The sequence below is a fragment of the Brachyhypopomus gauderio genome, chromosome 16 (assembly GCF_052324685.1).
Source record: "Brachyhypopomus gauderio isolate BG-103 chromosome 16, BGAUD_0.2, whole genome shotgun sequence".
NCBI lineage: Eukaryota > Metazoa > Chordata > Actinopteri > Gymnotiformes > Hypopomidae > Brachyhypopomus > Brachyhypopomus gauderio.
In genome coordinates, this window is record NC_135226.1 from 23,018,694 (window position 1) to 23,040,633 (window position 21,940).

The 21,940-nt window shown below is 44.1% G+C and overlaps 1 protein-coding gene across 1 annotated transcript; it reads right to left on the reverse strand.

Annotated features, from left to right (window-relative positions):
- Nucleotides 1–224: 224 nt before the first annotated feature.
- nek8 (NIMA-related kinase 8) lies at nucleotides 225–20,595 on the reverse strand. The gene is given in 16 exon segments (XM_076977393.1): nucleotides 225–1,297; nucleotides 1,981–2,139; nucleotides 3,307–3,459; nucleotides 4,025–4,145; nucleotides 4,147–4,189; nucleotides 10,723–10,873; nucleotides 10,974–11,091; nucleotides 15,404–15,480; nucleotides 15,642–15,786; nucleotides 16,681–16,868; nucleotides 17,780–17,859; nucleotides 18,115–18,323; nucleotides 18,407–18,538; nucleotides 18,630–18,862; nucleotides 19,237–19,442; nucleotides 20,439–20,595. Coding segments are annotated over 16 exon segments (2,091 nt in total). The 5' UTR covers nucleotides 20,486–20,595; the 3' UTR covers nucleotides 225–1,268.
- Between the last annotated feature and the right edge of the window lie 1,345 nt (nucleotides 20,596–21,940).

The window sequence follows — 21,940 nt, forward strand, 5'->3', positions numbered from 1 at the left end:
GACCATTCTTTTTTAAAGTATATAGCTGCCGTTTTTATAATAACTAACATATGTACGTATTTATTAGCAGTAGTATTGCAGAGCATTACAAAAATATGAACCTTATTGGTTGGAGAAATGTCTCCCTCTGCCGGTAAGATGTTTTTCTCCTTAGACACGTACGTGCATTGTCCATCTATTCTTAAAAGGCATACAATATTTTTCAGTATTAGCACAGAATTTGTGTTTAACGCTGTAATATTTATTAAATGCACTGTAGCCTTTCACGAAGACGTTGCAGCTTAGGAAGTAACAATGACGTCCACTGGACCACCAGAGCACGCGCTCGTATTGCCCGGGCATTACATCATCGCATGATGCAGCTGCAGCTTTTATTTGATAGCACGCGGGCGGACACGACGTGCAGACAAACTGGATTCTTAATTGACAATAAAAGAAAAAATGTAGATGTAAATAAAGTAATGAAAAAAACAACTATGCTTCATAAGAAATGATTAACCATAGACAAAAATAAAGATTAAGAACCATTTCGAATAATCTACAGCTTTTTGCTGTAGCTTGCTAGTGACTTCAAATAATGAAACAGCTTGAGGGTTAATGTGTGAGTGTGTGTTTGTGTGTTGGGGGGGGGGGGGGGGGCAGCTCAGGGTGTAGTAAGTGTAAGTTCATCCTATGGGGAAAGTTTTACCCCTGTCTTATCCATAAAGGTCAAAGAGGAAAAGGACAGAGTTGTGGACGGTGGACAGGAAGCTAGGAAGTAGGGTTTCTCCCAGATCTGAACCTCATTCAGGAGTCAGCTGTGCTGCATTTTTGAGCTGGGTTTCTCATGTGTCAGCATAAACCCACAGGACCTGTCCAACTTCCTCTGAGAGTGTGACACAACGACTGGTCTGAAGACAACATGGCCGCTGACCTCCACAGAGCCGTGATGACAATGTTTACTTCCCCATATTTTGTTAATGGCAACATAAAAATAGTCTGGCACATAATGAAATGATTTCACAAAGGCATTCTCAGTCATTATGAATAAGTAAAAGTGTAATTATGGAGTGATGTGGTGTAAGTCTGTGGAGCTTTATAACCCACAGGATGACACAGACACCAGAACAATGTCGTAAAGCCCTGAAACAGTTCTCTTCCTGCAGTAAGCCCTAGGATATATTCAACAGAGGTCTTGGGCAGGACGTGGCCTTCCAGAGGTGGCAAGATGTTCTTCTGTATCCAGCGCCGAGGAGCTGAAGAGCCAACATGATCACTTAGCGACGGGATCACTTAGCGACAGGCTCTTCAATAAATGCTGTGAAGGTGAACATAGAGTGTCAGTGTGAAAAGAACAGTCATAAAGTACCAAAGAACAGTCATAAAGTACCAAAGAACAGTCATAAAGTACCAAAGAACAGTGATAAAGCAGCAGATGTCCCTACTGCCCTCTGCAACACTTCATAACATGAAGACAGATAGCTACATGCAGACACTACGTCCTACGACTAAACTATATGAATATGAGGCATCGTAACCCTCACAACAATGACCCTGTTATGTACACAGTTAAGTACATTCATTATTATGTAAATTATAATGATGTCATCATTCTCCTGTTAGATACCTACACGTGCCAAAGGACCAGGAAAGTCATGTTTGTCATTGCACTGGGGACTAAGGCACAGTGAGCTGCCTTGTCTGGAGTTAATTAGGTGCAGTTAGTGAAGAGAGAGTGAGGCACACAGAGACCCACATGTGATCCTGAGCTACGCAGGACAGACACAAACGCCTTTCAGACTGGAATGATTTACATGCGAGACCCTCAAACACAGACTCAGACGTCACAAAACATCAGACAGAACAAGAACATCAACCCACATGAAAAAGCCAATTACCATAAATGAAGATTCTTTTTCTAAAAGTGCTAGTATTACTACTCGGCCGGAGTAATTCAGAACCATCTCAGGAATCACCAAAAGACAGATTAGGCTACATTACGTTTTACAGCCAAGAGTGTGTTGCCATGGCAACAAGCCACTGATGAAACTGTGAAAGGATGGCTCTCATCGAGCTGAACTGCCTTTGGTATCCCACAATCCTCTTCTTTCCTCCCCAGACGTCCACGGGCTCCTTTCCCCCAGGTATATACCTCTCCCTCTAAAGGACAAGAGAACATGTCACTTAGCAATACTCAAGCTCCACTTACAGTATGCCCGGTAATTTAATTTACCGGGCATACTGCAAATACTCCTACACTCATTTATATTCTCTTTTATACCCCCCCGCATATTGTATATTATATTACACTATATGTTGTACTGTGTATACACTATATTTATTTCATCATATATATATATATATATACATATTGCCACATATCTTGTATCTACAGCATCCATGCTGCGTTTACTCTGCACTTTATGTATATAACACTGTTTTCCCTTTGCACTTCTGGTTGGATGCTAACTGCATTTCATTGGCTCTGTACTTGTACTCTGCATAATGACAATAAAGTTGAATCTAATCTAATCTAATCTAATCTGTGCAGACTGAAGCAGGTGATCACAAGGTCCTCTGGGTTCTGTGGGGTACTGTGAGGAACTGTGAGGTGCTGTGAGGATCTGTGCGGTACTGTGAGGTTCTGTGGGGTTCTGTGAGGTTCTGTGGGGTTCTGTGAGGTACTGTGGGGATCTGTGCGGTACTGTGAGGTTCTGTAGGGTTCTGTGGGGTACTGTGGGGTACTGTGAGGTTCTGTGGGGTTCTGTGAGGTACTGTGGGGTACTGCGAGGTTCTGTGCGGTACTGTGAGGTTCTGTGGGGTACTGTGAGGTACTGTGGGGTACTGCGAGGTTCTCTGCGGTACTGCGAGATTCTGTGGGGTTCTGTGAGGTACTGTGGGGTTCTGTGAGGTTCTGTGGGCTTCTGTGAGGTACTGTGGGCTTCTGTGAGGTACTGTGCGGTACTGTGAGGTTATGTGGGGTTCTGTGAGGTACTGTGGGGTTCTGTGAGGTTCTGTGGGGTTCTGTGCGGTACTGTGGGGTTCTGTGACGTACTGTGGGGTTCTGTGAGGCCTCAGGTTCTCGCTAATCTGCAGGCAGCAGTAAGCTGCTCCATACTTTAGCCAAAGACTGTATAAATAGCCAAATACCATATCAATGTTTTATGAGGATATTCAGTCACAAGAAATTAATCAAAACATGTTATACTAACTCATTGTCATTATAATCATTATTACGTGAAGGGATTAAGTCACAATAGATTAAACAAAACATGCTTTCCAAATAATATAATATCATATTATAATATCTCAGACACTGGGAACTACCTGCTCCAATAGCGAGGGTGAAGGCATCTCCGCACGCTACCATGGTGATGGCCGGCAGCCCGGGCACCAGGCAGGGAACTCTACTGTTACGACGGGAGCAGCAGCTGAGCTGACCGTGCTGACTACTGCCATAGATGAAACACTGTCCCTTCTCTACACACACACACACACATATACACACACACACACACACACACACACACACACACACACACACACACACACACACACACACACACACACATATACACATACACACACACACACACACCACACACACACACACATACACACACACACACACACACACACACACACATACATACACACACAAACACACACACACACAAACACACACACACACACACACACACACACACACACACACACACACACACACACACACACACACAGACATATACACACACACACATACCCACACACACACACAAACACACACACACACAAACACAGCTCATACTGTTGTTTGCATTATGATTCTGATTAGATTTGTGCCTCGTTGTACTCGGCTGCACACACTATGATTTGAAAGACAGAGAGACAGGGAGAGCAGAGAGACAGGGAGAACAGAGAGACAGGGAGAACAGAGCGACAGGGAGAACAGAGAGACAGGGAGAACAGAGAGACAGGGAGAATAGAGAGACAGGGAGAACAGAGAGACAGGGAGAACAGAGAGACAGGGAGAAGCCTGTTTCACCCGTCACTGCAGCGGAGTGGGCCGTTCCGACATCCATGTACACTATTTTCTCTGTGTTCAGTGGAGCTGACTGAACCGGCTGGAAGGTGTGGGCCTCCTCCACCTGACAGGAGGGGGGGGGGTTCCTCCGTGCCACTGATCTTATCCAGCCCCAGTTTGTTAAACCTGTAATAGTCACATGCAATTTAGGGTGAGATATTCAGCTGGATTTGATAATGTTGGTCTAGTGCAAACAAATAGCCAGTGTGTAATATTACAGTTTTTTGCATTTGCTAAGACACAAAAAGTGGTCCTTATAGCACAATTTCTGAAACAACTAACCCATGTAGCCTATCTATTGACAGGGTGTGCCAAACCTTAAGCACATTCTCTGCCTTACACTCATTTAGAAATGCTAAAACACACTTTTTGCAAAACTTTAAACACAGTTCTTCACATAAGACACAACATTCAAAACTGAAAACCATGTGTTTCTTTTAGAAAACACTGCCATACAACTGCTACACTCACCTACCAAAATACCATACACAGTTCTCACATGTTACAACACTTCTAGCTCATTTTTACAAATCGTTATCAGAACTTGATCCCTATAAAGAGGCCACAAGTTGCAAATCTTGGTTTGCACAACAATGGAGGCTAATACTTCACAGAGAGGTAGAGGATGAGGAAGAGGACAAGGAAGAGGAAGAACACAAACAACCATCACGGATGAGATCCAGGCCACTTTGGTTGACCATGGAGGCCATCGTGAACATTGTCATATCAAACAACAGTATACCTTTACGACAACTACAACAGCACATCATTACTGACAACATCACTTTCAGCAACATTCATTCAGTGAGCCTACCTGCACTGGGCCGACTCCTGAGAAGACATCAAGTGCGTATGAAGCAGCTACACAGGGCACCATATTAGCACAACTCTGACAGTGTGAAGGAACTGCACTTTGAATATGTGCAAGTATGCTCTGCTATCCTCTTACTCGTACTTTACTCCAGTGTCCTGTGCCACACAATGTTGAGTATGATATATGCCCATTTCATTCGGTCAAATACAGTACTGTAATACTGTAATGTTTGGTTTCAGAGAGTAATGGAGCTAGATGTTGCAGCAGTGGAACACAAGTTCCTTTACATTGATGACGCTTCAACCTTGCCAAAACAAGACGCAGAGGAAGAAACTTCATAGGACACCGTGCCATAGTCAGTGTCCCTGCAGCGTGGTGTTACAGTTTTTATTGATTGCTTTGACCTGTTTGAAGAAACTGGGAACCTCTCAGTCTTCCTCATCACCATCTCAGCAGAGCAGAAGACACCTCTTGCAAATGTGTTAACCCATTCTCATTGGATTAACACAGTTTTCACACCCTTTTGCAAAACAGTTACAGTTTTTTGCAGTTGCTAAGACACAATTTCTGAAAATGTGTCTCTTTTGTCGAAACTTTACACACAGAAGCCAATGCTACACACACAACAGGCAAAACATCTCACACTTTTGGAAAAAGCACACACTTCAACCAAAACTCTTGCCACTTTTGCCAAAACCATATTTTTGCATCTAAACACTACACACAAATATCAGATGATTAGCCTTTCTTATATGTGACTACACACTTATGTGATAAATAGAAAACACTACTACCATGTGTTTTTTTAAATGTTCAGTGTATAGTCTATTCCAAAAGTATACCATAGTTCACATATACAGAGGTTTTTATGGACATTCATAAACACCATGAAGTAAAATAGTAACAAGGTTTATTTACTTTTTGCTCGAGCAGTACACATGGAAACAAAAAGGACCAAAATACTGTACAATAGCAGACAAATTTAGGGTGCATCTCGTCTTGTATTTGGGTCTGGCCACAAGATTTCATCAACATCACAGGCGATGTCCTCTTTGGTAAGACAGCGGGGGAAGTATCTTGTTGAGTGACGTATCCAGCCCTGACATGCACCCTCATCAATGTCCCCACAAGCTTCCTCCATCACCTGCAGAAGTGGTATGTGATGGTGGGGTTGGCGGTCATAAACTTTCCAGCTCCATGCCGAAAAAAACTCCTCAATAGGGTTGAGGAAAGGTGAGTATGGTGGGAGGTGAAGCACATCAAACTGTGGATGTTCGGTGAACCAATGTCGTACTTGTGTAGCACGGTGAAAACTTACGTTGTCCCAGATGACAACGTCCCTGGTCTGTTCTTGTCCATCTCCCTGGTGATGTGGAATGAGTTGTTGTGTAGTGTGTTGAGAAGGGTGATGATGTGAGCAGTGTTGTAAGGACCAAAAGTAGCATGATGATGGACAACACCATTGTGGCAAATGGCTGCACACATTGTGATGTTCCCACCACGCTGCAGGGACACTGACTATGGCACGGTGTCCTATGACGTTTCTTCCTCTGCGTCTTGTTTTGGCAAGGTTGAAGCTTCATCAATATAAAGGAACTTGTGTTCCACTGCTGCAACATCTAGCTCCATTACTCTCTGAAACCAAACATTACAGTATTACAGTACTGTATTTGACCGAATGAAGTGGGCATATATTATACTCAACATTGTGTGGCACAGGACACTAGAATAAAGTATAAGTAAAAGGATAGCAGAGCATACTTGCACATATTCATAGTGCAGTTCCTTCACACTGTCAGAGTTGCACTGAAATGGTGCCCTGTGTAGCTGCTTCATATGCACTTGATGTCTTCTCAGGAGTCGGCCCAGTGCAGATAGGCTCACTGATTGAATGTTGCTGAAAATGATGTTGTCAGTAATGATGTGCTGTTGTATGACAATGTTCACGATGGCCTCCATGGTCAACCAAAGTGGCCTGGATCTCATCCGTGATGGTTGTTTGTGTTCTTCCTCTTCCTTGTCCTCTTCCTACGTCCTCTACCTCTCTGTGAAGTATTAGCCTCCATTGTTGTGCAAACCAAGATTTGCAACTTGTGGCCTCTTTATAGGGATCAAGTTCTGATAACGATTTGTAAAAATTAGCTAGAAGTGTTGTAACGTGTGAGAACTGTGTATGGTATTTTGGTAGGTGAGTGTAGCAGTTGTGTGGCAGTATTTTCTAAAAGAAACACATGGTTTTCAGTTTTGAATGTTGTGTCTTATGTGAAGAACTGTGTTTAAAGTTTTGCAAAAAGTGTGTTTTAGCATTTCTAAATGAGTGTAAGGCAGAGAATGTGCTTAAGGTTTGGCACACCCGGTCAATAGATGGGCTACATGGGTTAGTTGTTTCAGAAATTGTGCTATAAGGATCACTTTTTGTGTCTTAGCAAATGCAATAAACTGTAACGCAGATGTCATTCAAGAAGTCCAAACTTCAGGAGTTTAACTTTGGTTACAGAACAGAAACCATAAGCTCCAAGCTCTTAGACACTCCCTGATCATTATGACATCACTGAAAGCACCTGGTTGACACTTCTTCACAGAATATTTAAATTTGCAATCAGTCTGCAGGCCTGTGATGTTCTTTGCAAGCATGGATCGAGGAGGTCTAATGCAGATGAGAGGAAGAGTGAGAGTAAGAGGTAGAGTGGTCAGAGGAAGAGGAGTCAGTGTGCGAGGTAGAGGTATAGCTGGAAGGGCTCAAGTTACCGATGAAATTCGGGCAACTGTGATTGATCATGTTGTAAATCATGGCCTTTCATTGAGAGAAGCTGGACAGAGAGTCCAACCTGTTCTCAACAGAAACACTGTTGCATCCATTGTTAGAGTTTTTCAACAGAACAGGTAATGTTGCTATACAGTATATACAGAAATACAGTATCTGCAGTGATAAACATTACTTCGTGTAATTTTGTCCACATTTCATGTATTCTTTATAGAATCGAAAGACTACCAGTCGGTGGTGGTAGAGGGAGAATTTTTAATGCTGAACAGGAGGCAGCCGTTGTCAACATGGCTGCGTGAAATCAAGGCAGCAGTGATTGCTGATCAAGGAGTATTTAGGAACATCCATACTGTGAGTGAGGCCACAATTGACCGCGTCCTCAGAAGGAATCATATGGCCATGAAACAGCTCTATAGAGTTCCTTTTCAGAGGAACTCTGAAGCTGTGAAGGAGGCCAGATGCCAATATGTGGAGGTAAGGAAACACAACAGTACTATACTCGTATGCCTTGTTATATCATGCAGTTACTGTAGAGTGAACTGGAGTCACTTTGACATAATTGTAATTTTGCCTTTGTAATTTTGCCTAGCGAATAATGGAGCTTGAAGCTGAGGGGGCACATCATATCTTCATTTATGTCGACGAAGCCGGCTTCAATCTTTGTAAAGTAAGGAGACGAGGAAGGAACCTCATTGGGAATAGGGCCACTATTACTGTTCCAAGGCAGAGGGGTGCCAATATAACTATGTGTGCTGCCATCTCCAATGATGGCGTCCTGTGCCATATTCCTACCATTGGCCCATACAACATCTCATAGCATTCCTGAATGCCCTTTATGACATCCTGATCCCACCTCAGGAGCGAGGCCTGTTGAGGCCTGGCATGCCACGGTTTGTGATTATCTGGGACAATGTGGCGTTCCACCACTCTCGTATTGTGAATGAGTGGTTTGCAGTGCACTGTCGGATGATGGTACAATTTCTTCCTCCATACTCTCCGTTTTTAAATCCCATAGAGGAATTCTTTAGTGCATGGAGATGGAATGTATATGATCACCGACCCTATGGACAGATGGCCTTGCTCAATGCAATGACTGCTGCTGCCCAAGATATAGATGCAGAGGCATGTCAAGGATGGATCAGGCATGCTAGACGATTTTTCCCTCGGTGCATTGCACAAGAGAATATTGAATGCGATGTGGATGAGGCCTTGTGGCCCAGGCTTCAAGAAAGAGGAGACTAGAAGAGACAGAAGACTATCACTTGTGGCTATCGCTTATACTCTTATAGTATAAACCTACTATAGTTTTTCGGTGTTTACTGTAAAATTCTGTGTTTTTTCATAATTTCTTACACAGTAATGGATTTTATTTTTATTTCCATGTATTTCTCTGTTGGAATATTTCATTTGTCAGCCACAGTCTAAAAAAATTAAGCATTTAATTAATAAAATTTGCATCAAAGCATATCTGATTCTGGATGCTTTTTTTTTGCTAGAGGGTAAATTTGACTACATACAGTCACATATAGACTACAATGACAAGCAACGGTCACTGATTCACACATGAGTGCTTTATTTTGTATTTTGTTGCCCAATGTGTAATGATTGATTGGAGGTGTTTATACACTTGTGTCAAATGTGAGATGTTTGAAGGCTAAATTTGCTTTTGTTGCATATTTTAAAGGTTTTGACACAGGTTTGGCCTTTTGCAAACAAAATGTGTAATTTTGAACACTGTGTCACTGTTTAGGTCTCTGTGTTAACTGTTTTGAAAAATGTGAATTTGAGTCGACGGCAGCGTCAAAACAACCAATAAAAACTGTAACATCACAATGTGTGCAGCCATTTGCCACAATGGTGTTGTCCATCATCATGCTACTTTTGGTCCTTACAACACTGCTCACATCATCACCTTTCTCAACACACTACACAACAACTCATTCCACATCACCAGGGAGATGGACAAGAACAGACCAGGGACGTTGTCATCTGGGACAACGTAAGTTTCCACCGTGCTACACAAGTACGACATTGGTTCACCGAACATCCACAGTTTGATGTGCTTCACCTCCCACCATACTCACCTTTCCTCAACCCTATTGAGGAGTTTTTTTCGGCATGGAGGTGGAAAGTTTATGACCGCCAACCCCACCATCACAAACCACTTCTGCAGGTGATGGAGGAAGCTTGTGGGGACATTGATGAGGGTGCATGTCAGGGCTGGATACGTCACTCAAGAAGATACTTCCCCCGCTGTCTTACCAAAGAGGACATCACCTGTGATGTTGATGAAATCTTGTGGCCAGACCCAAATACAAGACACGATGCACCCTATATTTGTCTGCTATTGTACAGTATTTTTGTCCTTTTTGTTTCCATGTGTACTGCTCGAGCAAAAAGTAAATAAACCTTGTTACTATTTTACTTCATGGTGTTTATGAATGTGCATAAAAACCTCTGTATATGTGAACTATGGTATACTTTTGGAATAGACTATACACTGAACATTTAAAAAACACATGGTAGTAGTGTTTTCTATTTATCACATAAGTGTGTAGTCACATATAAGAGAGGCTAATCATCTGATATTTGTGTGTAGCGTTTAGATGCAAAAATATGGTTTTGGCAAAAGTGGCAAGAGTTTTGGTTGAAGTGTGTGCTTTTTCCAAAAGTGTGAGATGTTTTGCCTGTTGTGTGTGTAGCATTGGCTTCTGTGTGTTAAGTTTCGACAAAAGAGACACAGTTTCAGAAATTGTGTCTTAGCAACTGGGGATTAAAGGGCAGGATTAAAGGGTGGGATTAAATTCGTGCATGATTTAAAGCAAGATGAACACTTCAGTGTCCTGGCTGTGTATCGGACTTTCTTATAATGTCTTATAATGTCTTTGATGGTCGTTTTGGATTTTTTTTAAGTTTCCTTGTGAAATCCTGGTTATATAACCACAAAGTTTGCTAGTGATATCTGAAATATCAAAACCAAAAGCCTAAAAGAAATCTAAATTAAAACACCATAAAAACATCTAACTGTTGTAAGTAGCCTGTGAAGAAGAGGATGGTGAGCTGTGAGGAAGAATAAAGTACCTATTGCTGCCACAGGCTAGCAGATGCATCTGGGTGCTGATGATGATGGTGCAGTCAACCCCACACAGCACCCTCTGGGCCTCCAACTCTGCTGGAACAGTCACCTGTTGTGGGGAATTATGGGTGTTCTGAGTGCCCAGCCCCAAACGACCTGAGAGAGAGAGAGAGAGAGAGAGAGAGAGAGAGAGAGATTAATTTTGGCAATACTGCTATAGATGACCCATAACCCATAAGGCCTGGTGGTGATTTACCGTTGTCTCCTCTTCCCCACGAGAACACCTCTCTCTCATTGGTCACAGCAAGCACATGGGAGGCACCACAGGACACCTGAACCAGCTCATAACCCAGAAGAGCCTCCACTATTTTGGGCTGTAACACAAAGACGTGGAGAAACAAAACAGAGGTTTGCAACTGGACTATGAATACACTGATGAAAACCTTTAAAAGAATATCTCAGGAGAAGATCTCCACAGAGAGAGTAAGTCTAGTCATCAAAAAAATGTTGCTGGAAATGTTCATTAACAAGCCTCTTAAAACACAATGTTGCTCACTGCCCTAATTTCCCAAATTCAAATGTCAGGTACACTGTCAGACAGAGCAACAGGCACATACAGATCACCATGGTGAAACGGCCGTTGGATTGCACCCACTTTCAAATGTCATCAGTCTGCTTTGTATAAAATAGGTCAAGTCTGAGAGACACTTAGAGCTGCAGCTCTGCTGCACACCAGGGCTGATGCAAGAATCCACCAGGCCTTTCACTGTCTCTAATCCTACATCCACTCTTCACACATAATCTGGAATATATTCTAGCACATTCCTGTAAGTGTAAAATCTGAGCTACTGATCAGTGCTGCACAAAGACCTCTGCTGTTTGCTGTTCCAAGATGATTATATTAACTAATTAATTATGGAACCAGTGTTGTATGTGTGTGTGAGGTAAGAGAAGATGAGTAGCACACGCTGCCTTTAGCGCAGGATGAGGATTTTATTAAGCTGAACTCCTGCGTGTGCAGAGACTGTTGGGTCTCCTGCTTCAATCTCAGGGCTGAGCACATGGGGAATATCCAGCCTGGACCATTCAGCTCTCACACATATAGTACTGAATCAGTGTTCACCAGTACTGAATCAGTCTTCACCAGTACTGAATCTGTCTTCACCAGTACTGACTAGTGTTCAGCAGTATTGGCCAGTACTGACTAGTGTTCACCAATGTTTACCAGTATTGACCAGTACTGACTAGTGTTCACCAATGTTTACCAGTATTGACCAGTGTTCACCAGTATTGCCCAGTCCTGACCAGTGTTCACCAGTATTGACCAGTGTTCACTAGTGTTCACCAGTATCTTCCACACACTGGTCTAGGATTCACACACATCTAGGGTTTCAGGCCCTTCTGCAGGCTCACCATCCTCTGCACTCACTTCAGAGGAAAAACACTAAAACGTGAAACCCCAGCTGCCCCGCCCACTCACATCAGCTGCCCCGCCCACTCACATCAGCTGCCCCGCCCACTCACATCAGCATCCTGCCCAGTCAGGGTCCTGACTTTACTATGACCTTACTAGCTAGTCACACTTATTACCATGATTGTTAGAGGTTTATGTTCTTCAATTCATAATTCATAATTCATTTATGTGTGTTGGAAATGTGTCTACAACCAACAGAAGTTGCTCAGGTAGTGCAGCTCATCCAGGATGGCACAGCAATGCGAGCTGTGGCAAGAAGGTTTGCTGTGTCTGTCAGCACAGTGTCCAGAGCATGGAGCAGATACCAGGAGACGTGGAGGAGGCCGTAGGAGGGCAACAACCCAGCAGCAGGACCGCTACCTCCGCCTTTGTGTAAGAAGGAACAGGAGGAGCAGTGCCAGAGCCCTGCAAAATGACCTCCAGCAGGCCACTAATATCCATGTTTCTGCTCAACCTGTCAGAAACAGACACCATGATGGTGGTATGAGGGCCTGACGTTCACAAGTGAGGCTTGAGCTTACAGCCCAACACCGTGCAGGGCGACTGGCATTTGCCAGAGAACACCAAGATTGGCAGATTCACCATTGGTGCCCTGTGCTCACGGACGTAGTTTTGGGGGGGGACGGGGGGGACATGTCCCCCCCACTTTTTCAAAAGCCGGTTTTGGTCCCCCCCAGTTTTTACAGTTAAAACCAAATATTTAAGTAGTGACAAAGTCATGTCCCCCCCACTTTTTAACGGTAAAAAAACCAATATCCAAATAGCGACAAATCTAGCACTAGGATCATGCAGCACCCCCCCCCCCCCCCCCCCCCCGCTTAACAGTTCGCCACCCCAGGTTGTGTCCCCCCCACTTGTGAAATCAAAACTACGTCCATGCCTGTGCTCTTCATGAAGTGTGTCAGCAGTTCCTGTATGATGAAGGCATTGATGCTATAGACTGGCCTGCCCGTCCCCCACACCTGAATCCAATCCAGATCAAGCACATCTGGGACATCATCCACCAACGCCACGTTGCACCACAGTCTGTCCAGGAGTTGACTGACGCTTTAATCCAGGTCTGGGAGGAGATTCCTCAGGAGAACATCTGCCACCTCATCAGGAGCATGTCCAGGTGTTGTAGGGAGGTCTCATCAGGAGCATGTCCAGGTGTTGTAGGGAGGTCTCATCAGGAGCATGTCCAGGTGTTGTAGGGAGGTCTCATCAGGAGCATGCCCAGGTGTTGTAGGGAGGTCTCATCAGGAGCATGTCCAGGTGTTGTAGGGAGGTCTCATCAGGAGCATGTCCAGGTGTTGTAGGGAGGTCATACAGGCACATGAAGGCCACACACACTACTGAGCCTAATTTTAACTTGTCTTGAGGAATTTCCACTGAAGTTGAATCAGCCTATCATTTGATTTTCCACTTTGATTTTGAGTGTGATTCCAAATCCAGACCTCCATGGGATTGATTTACATTGATCATTTTATGTTATTTTGCTCTCAACGCATTCCACTATGTAATAAATAAAGATTTTCAACTGGAATATTTTATTAAATGACACCTAGGGTTATATCATTTTATATATATATATATATACACTACCGTTCAAAAGTTTGGGGTCACCTAGACAATTTTGTGTTTTCCCTGAAATCTCATACTTTTATTTATCAAATGAGTTGCAAAATCAATAGAAATATAGTCCAGACATTGACAAGGTAGAAATAACTACTTTTTTTTTTATTTTTATAATTTTCTACTTTAAACTTTGCTTTCATCAAAGAATGCTCCCTTAGCAGCAATTACGGCATTGTAGACCTTTGGCATTCTAGCTGTTAATTTGCTGAGGTAATCTGGAGAAATTTCACCCCATGCTTCCAGAAGCCGCTCCCACAAGTTTGATTGGGTTAATGGGCACTTTTTTCGTACCATACGGTCAAGCTGCTCCCACAACAGCTCAATGAGGTTGAGATCTGGTGACTGCGCTGGCCACTCCATTACCGATAAAACACCAGCTGCCTGCTTCTTCTCTAAATAGTTTGTGCATAATTTGGAGGTGTGCTTTGGGTCATTGTCCTGTTGCAGGATGAAGTTGGCTCCAATCAAGCGCAGTCCACAGGGTATGGCATGGTGTTGCAAAATGGAGTGATAGCCTTCCTTATTCAAAATCCCTTTTACCTTGTTCAAATCTCCCACTTTACCAGCACCAAAGCAACCCCAGACCATCACATTACCTCCACCATGTTTGACAGATGGTGTCAGGCACTCTTCCAGCATCTTTTCAGTTGTTCTGCGTCTCACAAATGTTCGTCTGTGTGATCCAAACACCTCAAACTTTGATTCATCTGTCCATAACACTTTTTTCCAATCTTCCTCTGTTCAACGTCTGTGTTCTTTTGCCCATATTAATCTTTTTCTTTTATTAGCCAGTCTCAGATATGGCTTTTTCTTTGCCACTCTGCCCTGAAGGCCAGCATCCCGGAGTCGCCTCTTCACTGTAGACGTTGACACTGGCGTTTTGCGGGTACTATTTAATGAAGCTGCCAGTTGAGGACCTGTGAGGCGTCGATTTCTCAAACTTGAGACTCTTAATGTACTTGTCTTCTTGCTCAGTTGTGCAGCGGGGCCTTCCACTTGTCTGTGCTCTCCTCTGAAGGGAGTAGTACACACCATTGTAGGAAATCTTCAGTTTCTTGGCAATGTCTCGCATGGAATAGACTTCATTTCTCAGAACAAGAATAGACTGTCGAGTTTCAATTGAAAGTTGTTTTTTTTTCTGGCCATTTTGTGAGTTTAATCGAACCAACAATTGTAATGCTCCAGATTCTCAACTAGCTCAAAGGAAGGTCCATTTTATAGCTTCTCTAATCAGCAAAACTGTTTTCAGCTGTGCTAACCTACTTGCACAAGGGTTTTCAAGGGTTTTCTAAATATCCAATAGCCTTCTTACAGAGTTAGCAAACACAATGTACCATTAGAACACTGGAGTGATGGTTGTTGGAAATGGGTCTCCATACATCTATGTAGATAATGCATTAAAAACCAGATGTTTACAGCTAGAATAGTCATATACCACAGCTAAATTGAAAAAAAAAACTGCTTTTCTTTCAAAAATAAGAACATTTCTAAGTGACCCCAAACTTTTGAAAGGTAGTGTATATATATATATATATATAGACAGAGAGAGAGAGACCTGAGTTATATATGTGTGTGTGTGTGTGTGATACACTGACCTGAGTTACATCATTGAAGTTTCCATGTCCAAGACATCCATTGCTCCCACTTCCAAATGTCATAATAATGCCCCTGTCTGGGGGCAAGAGAACACTGAAATGTGTCTGGGGGCAAGAGAACACTGAAATGTGTCTGGGGGCAAGAGAACACTGAAATGTGTCTGGCAAGAAGTGAAGAACAATGCACTCCAAGTTTGGGACACTGTTCGGTTAGAGTCCTGGATCATGGAGCGCGTACCTGTCATGCAGGCGGTGAAAAGATCTCCACAGGAGACTGACTTGATGGTGACGCCAGACTGTCCCTCCAAGAAACGGGAGATAAACTGAGGCTGCACCTGTTCTACTGCAGCGGGCAGAGAGAGCTCACCTGAACCCACCTGAGCCTGGGACAGGGGGAGAGGGCAAAGGTCATTCCAGGTCACATCATCCTAGAAAAGGAGACTGTTTCACCACATGATACAAACCTTTCACACAAGATACAGTGATGCCATTTAAAATGAAAAAGAGACTAAATGTGTAACAGCCCAAATCTGATCAGAGGAGTACATTTCAATCATCTTTGAATGGTCTGAAAGAGGAGTGAGTCAAATGAATCATAATAGTCAGAGGAGTGAGTCAAATTAGTCATAATAGTCAGAGGAGTGAGTCAAATGAGTCATTATAGTCAGAGGAGTGAGTCAAATGGGTCATAATAGTCAGAGGAGTGAGTCAAATAAGTCATAATAGTCAGAGGAGTGAGTCAAATGGGTCATAATGGTCAGAGGAGTGAGTCAAATGAATCATAATAGTCAGAGGAGTGAGTCAAATAAGTCATAATAGTCAGAAGAGTGAGTCAAATGGGTCATAATGGTCAGAGGAGTGAGTCAAATGATTCATTATAGTCAGAGTGTCCTTGCCTCAAAGAAGCTCAGAAAGGGAAAAACTAACATGGCTATTGTGACTGAGGTGCTGGAGTGCACTGACAGCATCTCTAGCAGCCAGTGGGATCTAGACACCAAAAAGCACTGGTTCAGTAATTTTAGAGATCTGTGAAATAAAGTAACTCGTCTGAGATTTACAGGAATGTTTTTGAAAGACACTGGAAAAGGTGTTGTTTTGTTCATAATTCGAGTATAACCTGCTTACCCTGGGCCTGTGTATTTCTTGTTACATTGTCATTAAGTGAAACAACTACTTTTAAAATGAATGATATTAATATTAATAATGTGTGTGATTTATATGTAACCATCTATGCTTTTAAATGCATTTAAAGAATCCAAGACTCTAAAGGCTTTAACCTCCCAGGTGATGAGGCGTCCAGATTTGGTCACGCCCATCTTCTGGGTGCGGCCCAGGGAAACCTGCAGAGCCTCTGTGCCCATGGAGGGCAGCTTCAGTGGCGTGGAGATGCCACTACCCCACGTGTACACAGAGGACACAGGCAACGAGTGCAGCATCTTTGTTGAACATAAACTCGACAAGCCACCTGATAAGAGAGGGAGGAGTGAAATGAGATGCATGCGTCCACTAACCCTTGTGTTGTCCCAACCCTTGTGTTACCCTAACCCTTGTGTTACCCTAACCCTTGTGTTACCCTAACCCTTGTGTTGCCCTAACCCTTGTGTTGCTCTAACCCTTGTGTTGCCCTAACCCTTGTGTTGCTCTAACCCTTGTGTTGTCCTAACCCTTGTGTTGCCCTAACCCTTGTGTTGCCCTAACCCTTGTGTTACCCTAACCCTTGTGTTGCCCTAACCCTTGTGTTGCCCTAACCCTTGTGTTGCCCTAACCCTTGTGTTGTCCCAACCCTTGTGTTACCCTAACCCTTGTGTTGCCCTAACCCTTGTGTTACCCTAACCCTTGTGTTACCCTAACCCTTGTGTTGCTCTAACCCTTGTGTTGTCCTAACCCTTGTGTTGCCCTAACCCTTGTGTTGCCCTAACCCTTGTGTTACCCTAACCCTTGTGTTGCCCTAACCCTTGTGTTGCCCTAACCCTTGTGTTGCCCTAACCCTTGTGTTGTCCTAACCCTTGTGTTACCCTAACCCTTGTGTTACCCTAACCCTTGTGTTGCCCTAACCCTTGTGTTGTCCTAACCCTTGTGTTACCCTAACCCTTGTGTTGTCCTAACCCTTGTGTTGCCCTAACCCTTGTGTTGTCCTAACCCTTGTGTTGCCCTAACCCTTGTGTTGTCCTAACCCTTGTGTTGCCCTAACCCTTGTGTTGTCCTAACCCTTGTGTTGCCCTAACCCTTGTGTTGCCCTAACCCTTGTGTTGCTAGCCCAGTTGCAGTGACATTATATTCATGCTATGTTTGGTCTGGTTTTAAAATGCATTCTTTGTAAATGCAGAAATAACTGGAACAATGGGGCTCAATACAGGCAGCAGTGTGACCCCTGACCCCTCGCTCTGGTTCCAGCTACTCGTCCTCCTGGTCTACCACGTGTTCCCGTCTGCGCAGTGGACAACGGCTTCTCAATCCTGCACAGAAGGGCACAGTGTCCTTCAGGGGAGGTCAGGGAAACCTAGTCCTGCTAAAATGTGATTTAAGACTGGACTTTACAATGGTCACTGCTTTTAAACCAGGACAGGAGGGTCAGCTGTAAAAGTGACGATCCTGCCGGTGCACATGAACGGAGCAGGTTCATAATAAACACAGGTGCCAGTGCTCAGTGTACGTGTCAACAGACCCATGAAATGGGCCGGTGATGCGGTGAGTGTAATCGGTGGTCTGACCTGCGCATCTTAACATTGCCGACGTCTGTGTAGAGGTTGAGCAGGGGCCGGATGCAGATAGGAAGCGCCATGATCTCGTTGAGCTGGGGCCTTCTGGACGGATCCAAGTTGAGCATGTTGAGAATGAGCAGCCGGAGCTCCGGACTGTACCGGTCCGATATCGGAGCAAAGGTGCCGCTCATGATCTTCAGGACCAGAGCCGGCAGGTTCTGAGGACAGAAGACAAGTCCCCTTTAGATGATGGCACAGTAATACTCCTCGATTGGGATCATGGGATCACAGGGTGTCTTACTGCTGCCTCGAAGGCTCGTTTGAGGCTGGCGAGTTCGTAGAGCACACAGCCCAGGGCCCAGATGTCACTCTTCTGGTTGTACGGTTTTCCTTCACACAGCTCAGGAGAGATGTAGCAAGGTGTGCCGACTACCTGCCATGAGAAGAGGTTTTGATCCCAGCTCAAATATGCTGCTGATCCACTGCTAAGAGTGTCACCCTGGGCAACATTACGTCTCACTTACGGTGTATGCTTTGCTTTTGCTAACGAGAATCTTGGAGATTCCAAAATCCCCTATTTTGACGATCATCTGATGCTTGTCCAGCAGAATGTTCTGGGTCTTGAGGTCTCTGTGAAGAATGAGCTTGTTGTGCACGTGGTAGAGGGCCAGTAATATCTGCACAAAGAAGTGCAAAATCGTGTCCTCGTCCAGCAGAGAATTGCATCTCTTCTGAATGTAATCAGCAAGTGTTCCACCTGTAGCAAACACAAGTGGAGAGACCACAGATCTCAGACTCCACACCTCCTGGATCTGTGTTCTAGTACTTTCCTAAACTTACTTGCAGAAACTTTAGTAATAAGAATTCTTCATGGATACACCATAAGAGCCAAATGGTTTGGTCAGATCAAACACAGAGGTAAATGTTATGTCTGACATTTTAGCTGTTATTAATGTCTAAACTGTCCATTACAGTTATATAAAACTGATGTAAATTTTTTATGTCTGGGAATCTAAAAACAGAACTACACAAGTCAACGCTTTAAAATGACTTAAGCTTTAGCTCTATTTGTGAAAACTGAACACGATTTTATGTCATAAAAAAGTGAAAAGAAAGTAGGAAATCTAATACCTGGTGCGTATTCCATCGCAATCATGAGTGCCTTGTCCTCCAGGAAATTCTCATAATATTCGATTATGTTTGGGTGGTTCAGTAATTTGAGGACTTGGCATTCGTTCTGTGCAGAAAGTCGCTCGTCCCTGGTCATCTGCTCCACCGGGATCTCCTTCAGGATCACCAAAGCGCCGTCCGTCCGCCGCCGACACAGATGCACTATCCTGATCCAGAAGGAAACACTGAGGTTTACACCAGATGTCGTTCTGTCAACTGCTGGTGGTGACATATAACGCCATTGAAGAAGTTCAACGATGTACAACATACATATTTTATTCATAAATAAAGTTTTTCATTTCTAAAGTACAGGGGTGGAGAGCTGCAAACGCCGCGAAAATGCGCGTGATGTGGCGATGGATTTCTTTAGGCATGTAAAAAACACAAATTAGAGAAACCTCGTAGGATCCGTGTAATTATCATGGAATTATCATTATTATGTCCGTTAATGTGTCCGTTATGTCCATTAATGTGTCCGTTATGTCCATTAATGTGTCTGTTATGTCCATTAATGTGTCTGTTTTGTGCATTAATGTGTCCGTTATGTCCGTTAATGTGTCCGTTAATGTCTGTTTTGTGCATTAATGTGTCCGTTATGTCCGTTATGTGCATTAATGTGTCCGTTAATGTGTCCGTTATGTGCATTAATGTTTCCGTTATGTCCGTTAATGTGTCCGTTATGTGCATTAATGTGTCTGTTATGTGCGTTAATGTGTCCGTTATGTCCGTTAATGTGTCTGTTTTGTGCATTAATGTGTCCGTTATGTCCGTTAATGTGTCCGTTATGTGCATTAATGTGTCCGTTATGTCCGTTAATGTGTCCGTTATGTGCATTAATGTGTCCGTTATGTCCGTTAATGTGTCCGTTATGTCCGTTAATGTGTCCGTTATGTGCGTTAATGTGTCCGTTAAGTCTGTTAATGTGTCCGTTATGTGCATTAATGTGTCCGTTATGTCCGTTAATGTGTCCGTTAATGTCGGGAAGGTCCTGCTCGCTCACCGCGTTACGGGCTCAAACTCTAAGAGCAAACCGAAAAACTTTTTATTGATGTTTATTAAATGTAGTCCCGTACTTTTATAAAAGTGCAGAACTCCGACATGCAAGCTAACGACATGCGTTCATGATGAAATGTCTGACGAGCGTTTTGTAATGTTTTATTTACCCGAAAGCGCCTCTTCCCACCACTTTTATTTTGTCATACTTCTCCATCTTGGCTCCTGAACGACCCGCGGTTGCTAGGCAACGCTTCCTGCCGCCCTACAGAGTCCCGCATGGGACAAGCAGGGGAGAGAGTTGGGACGAGACGTCCACGCATGCGCGAAGAGATGAGTCTGGTTTCCCATCCCTCGCTGGACAGGTTCGTCAGGTGTGCTGCACGAGCGGGTAGAGTCACTGCACAGATTAGGTCTGGATTAGGTGTGTGGAGTGTGCAGGGATTAAAGACCGCACACCCGCCCACCCCAGGCCCGTAGCCAGCATTGTGATGGGGGGGATCTTTTTCCCCCAAAAGTGGACTTCATTTGGCTCTCTACTCCAATGCCCCCTAAATACGTGAGCGCACTTCAAACCTTTTATTTACACATATTTTATTCATTATAAGCAAGGTTGCCAACTTTTCAAAATCACTAGGACTGAGATTTGATTTGGGGGCGGGGGGGGGGGGGGGTGTATGTCAAACGTTGACCGGGGGGGAGTTATGTCTTATATGTTTCCTCTATGCTGTGCCTAAAGCGATCGATCGCCAGTGGTTGGCGCCAGAGCGAACTAGTAACTCTTGGAATCATAGATGTAGATCGGAGATAAATAAACTAGATTTTTTTTTCAGCATGAGAAATCGGATGTATGTTGGATGAGCGTGTGAAAACGGTCAAATGCGTGTGTCTTACGCTCATTGCGTGAGAGTTGGCAACACTGTTATAAGTTTGTTGTGAGTCTGTTGTTGCTGTCCTTATTTGTTCGTCTGTATATTCACCGGAGATTAACAATTCATTCATTGAATAGCCTACCTATCTTGAGGGGCATGTGTGTACGGAGGGAGGGTGCGGGTGCGGGGGCGGCAGGGGGGGATCGAACGAACCCTTCGATCCCCACTGGCTACGGGCCTGCACCCTAGACTAACCCTAGACTAACCCTAACCCCACCCTAGACTAACCCTAGACTAACCCTAACCCTTGACTAACCCTAACCCCGCTGATGGAAATACGTGGTTAGCTCCGTTTCCCATCATTAAACCAGCATTACACCCACTGGCGGCCAGTAAAATCCCAGTAGGCTATCCAGTTCAACTGATTCATCCGTATCGACCCCAAACACCGAAGGAGGGCGCGTCGTTAGTACTGGCACCATCCGCGCGGTGACGCCCATCCACGTGGGCGTGTTTCCCGCGGTGACGCCCATCCACGTGGGCGTGTTTCCCGCGGTGACGCCCAACCACGTGGGCGTGTTCCCCACGAGCAGATGAATGAGCCGCTTTGATGACGTCGACGCATTCTTCGGTAGTGATTGGTCCGCCTCCACGCGGCACGTGCGGCACGTCGTTGGGTATTAATTACGAAATATCAATATCAAAATATCAGTTTGATGGAACTCTTAAATGTAGCTTGAAGGAAATAAATGGTGGAAGTGGATAGTTTGATTTTAGTGGGATTACATTCATATTAAACG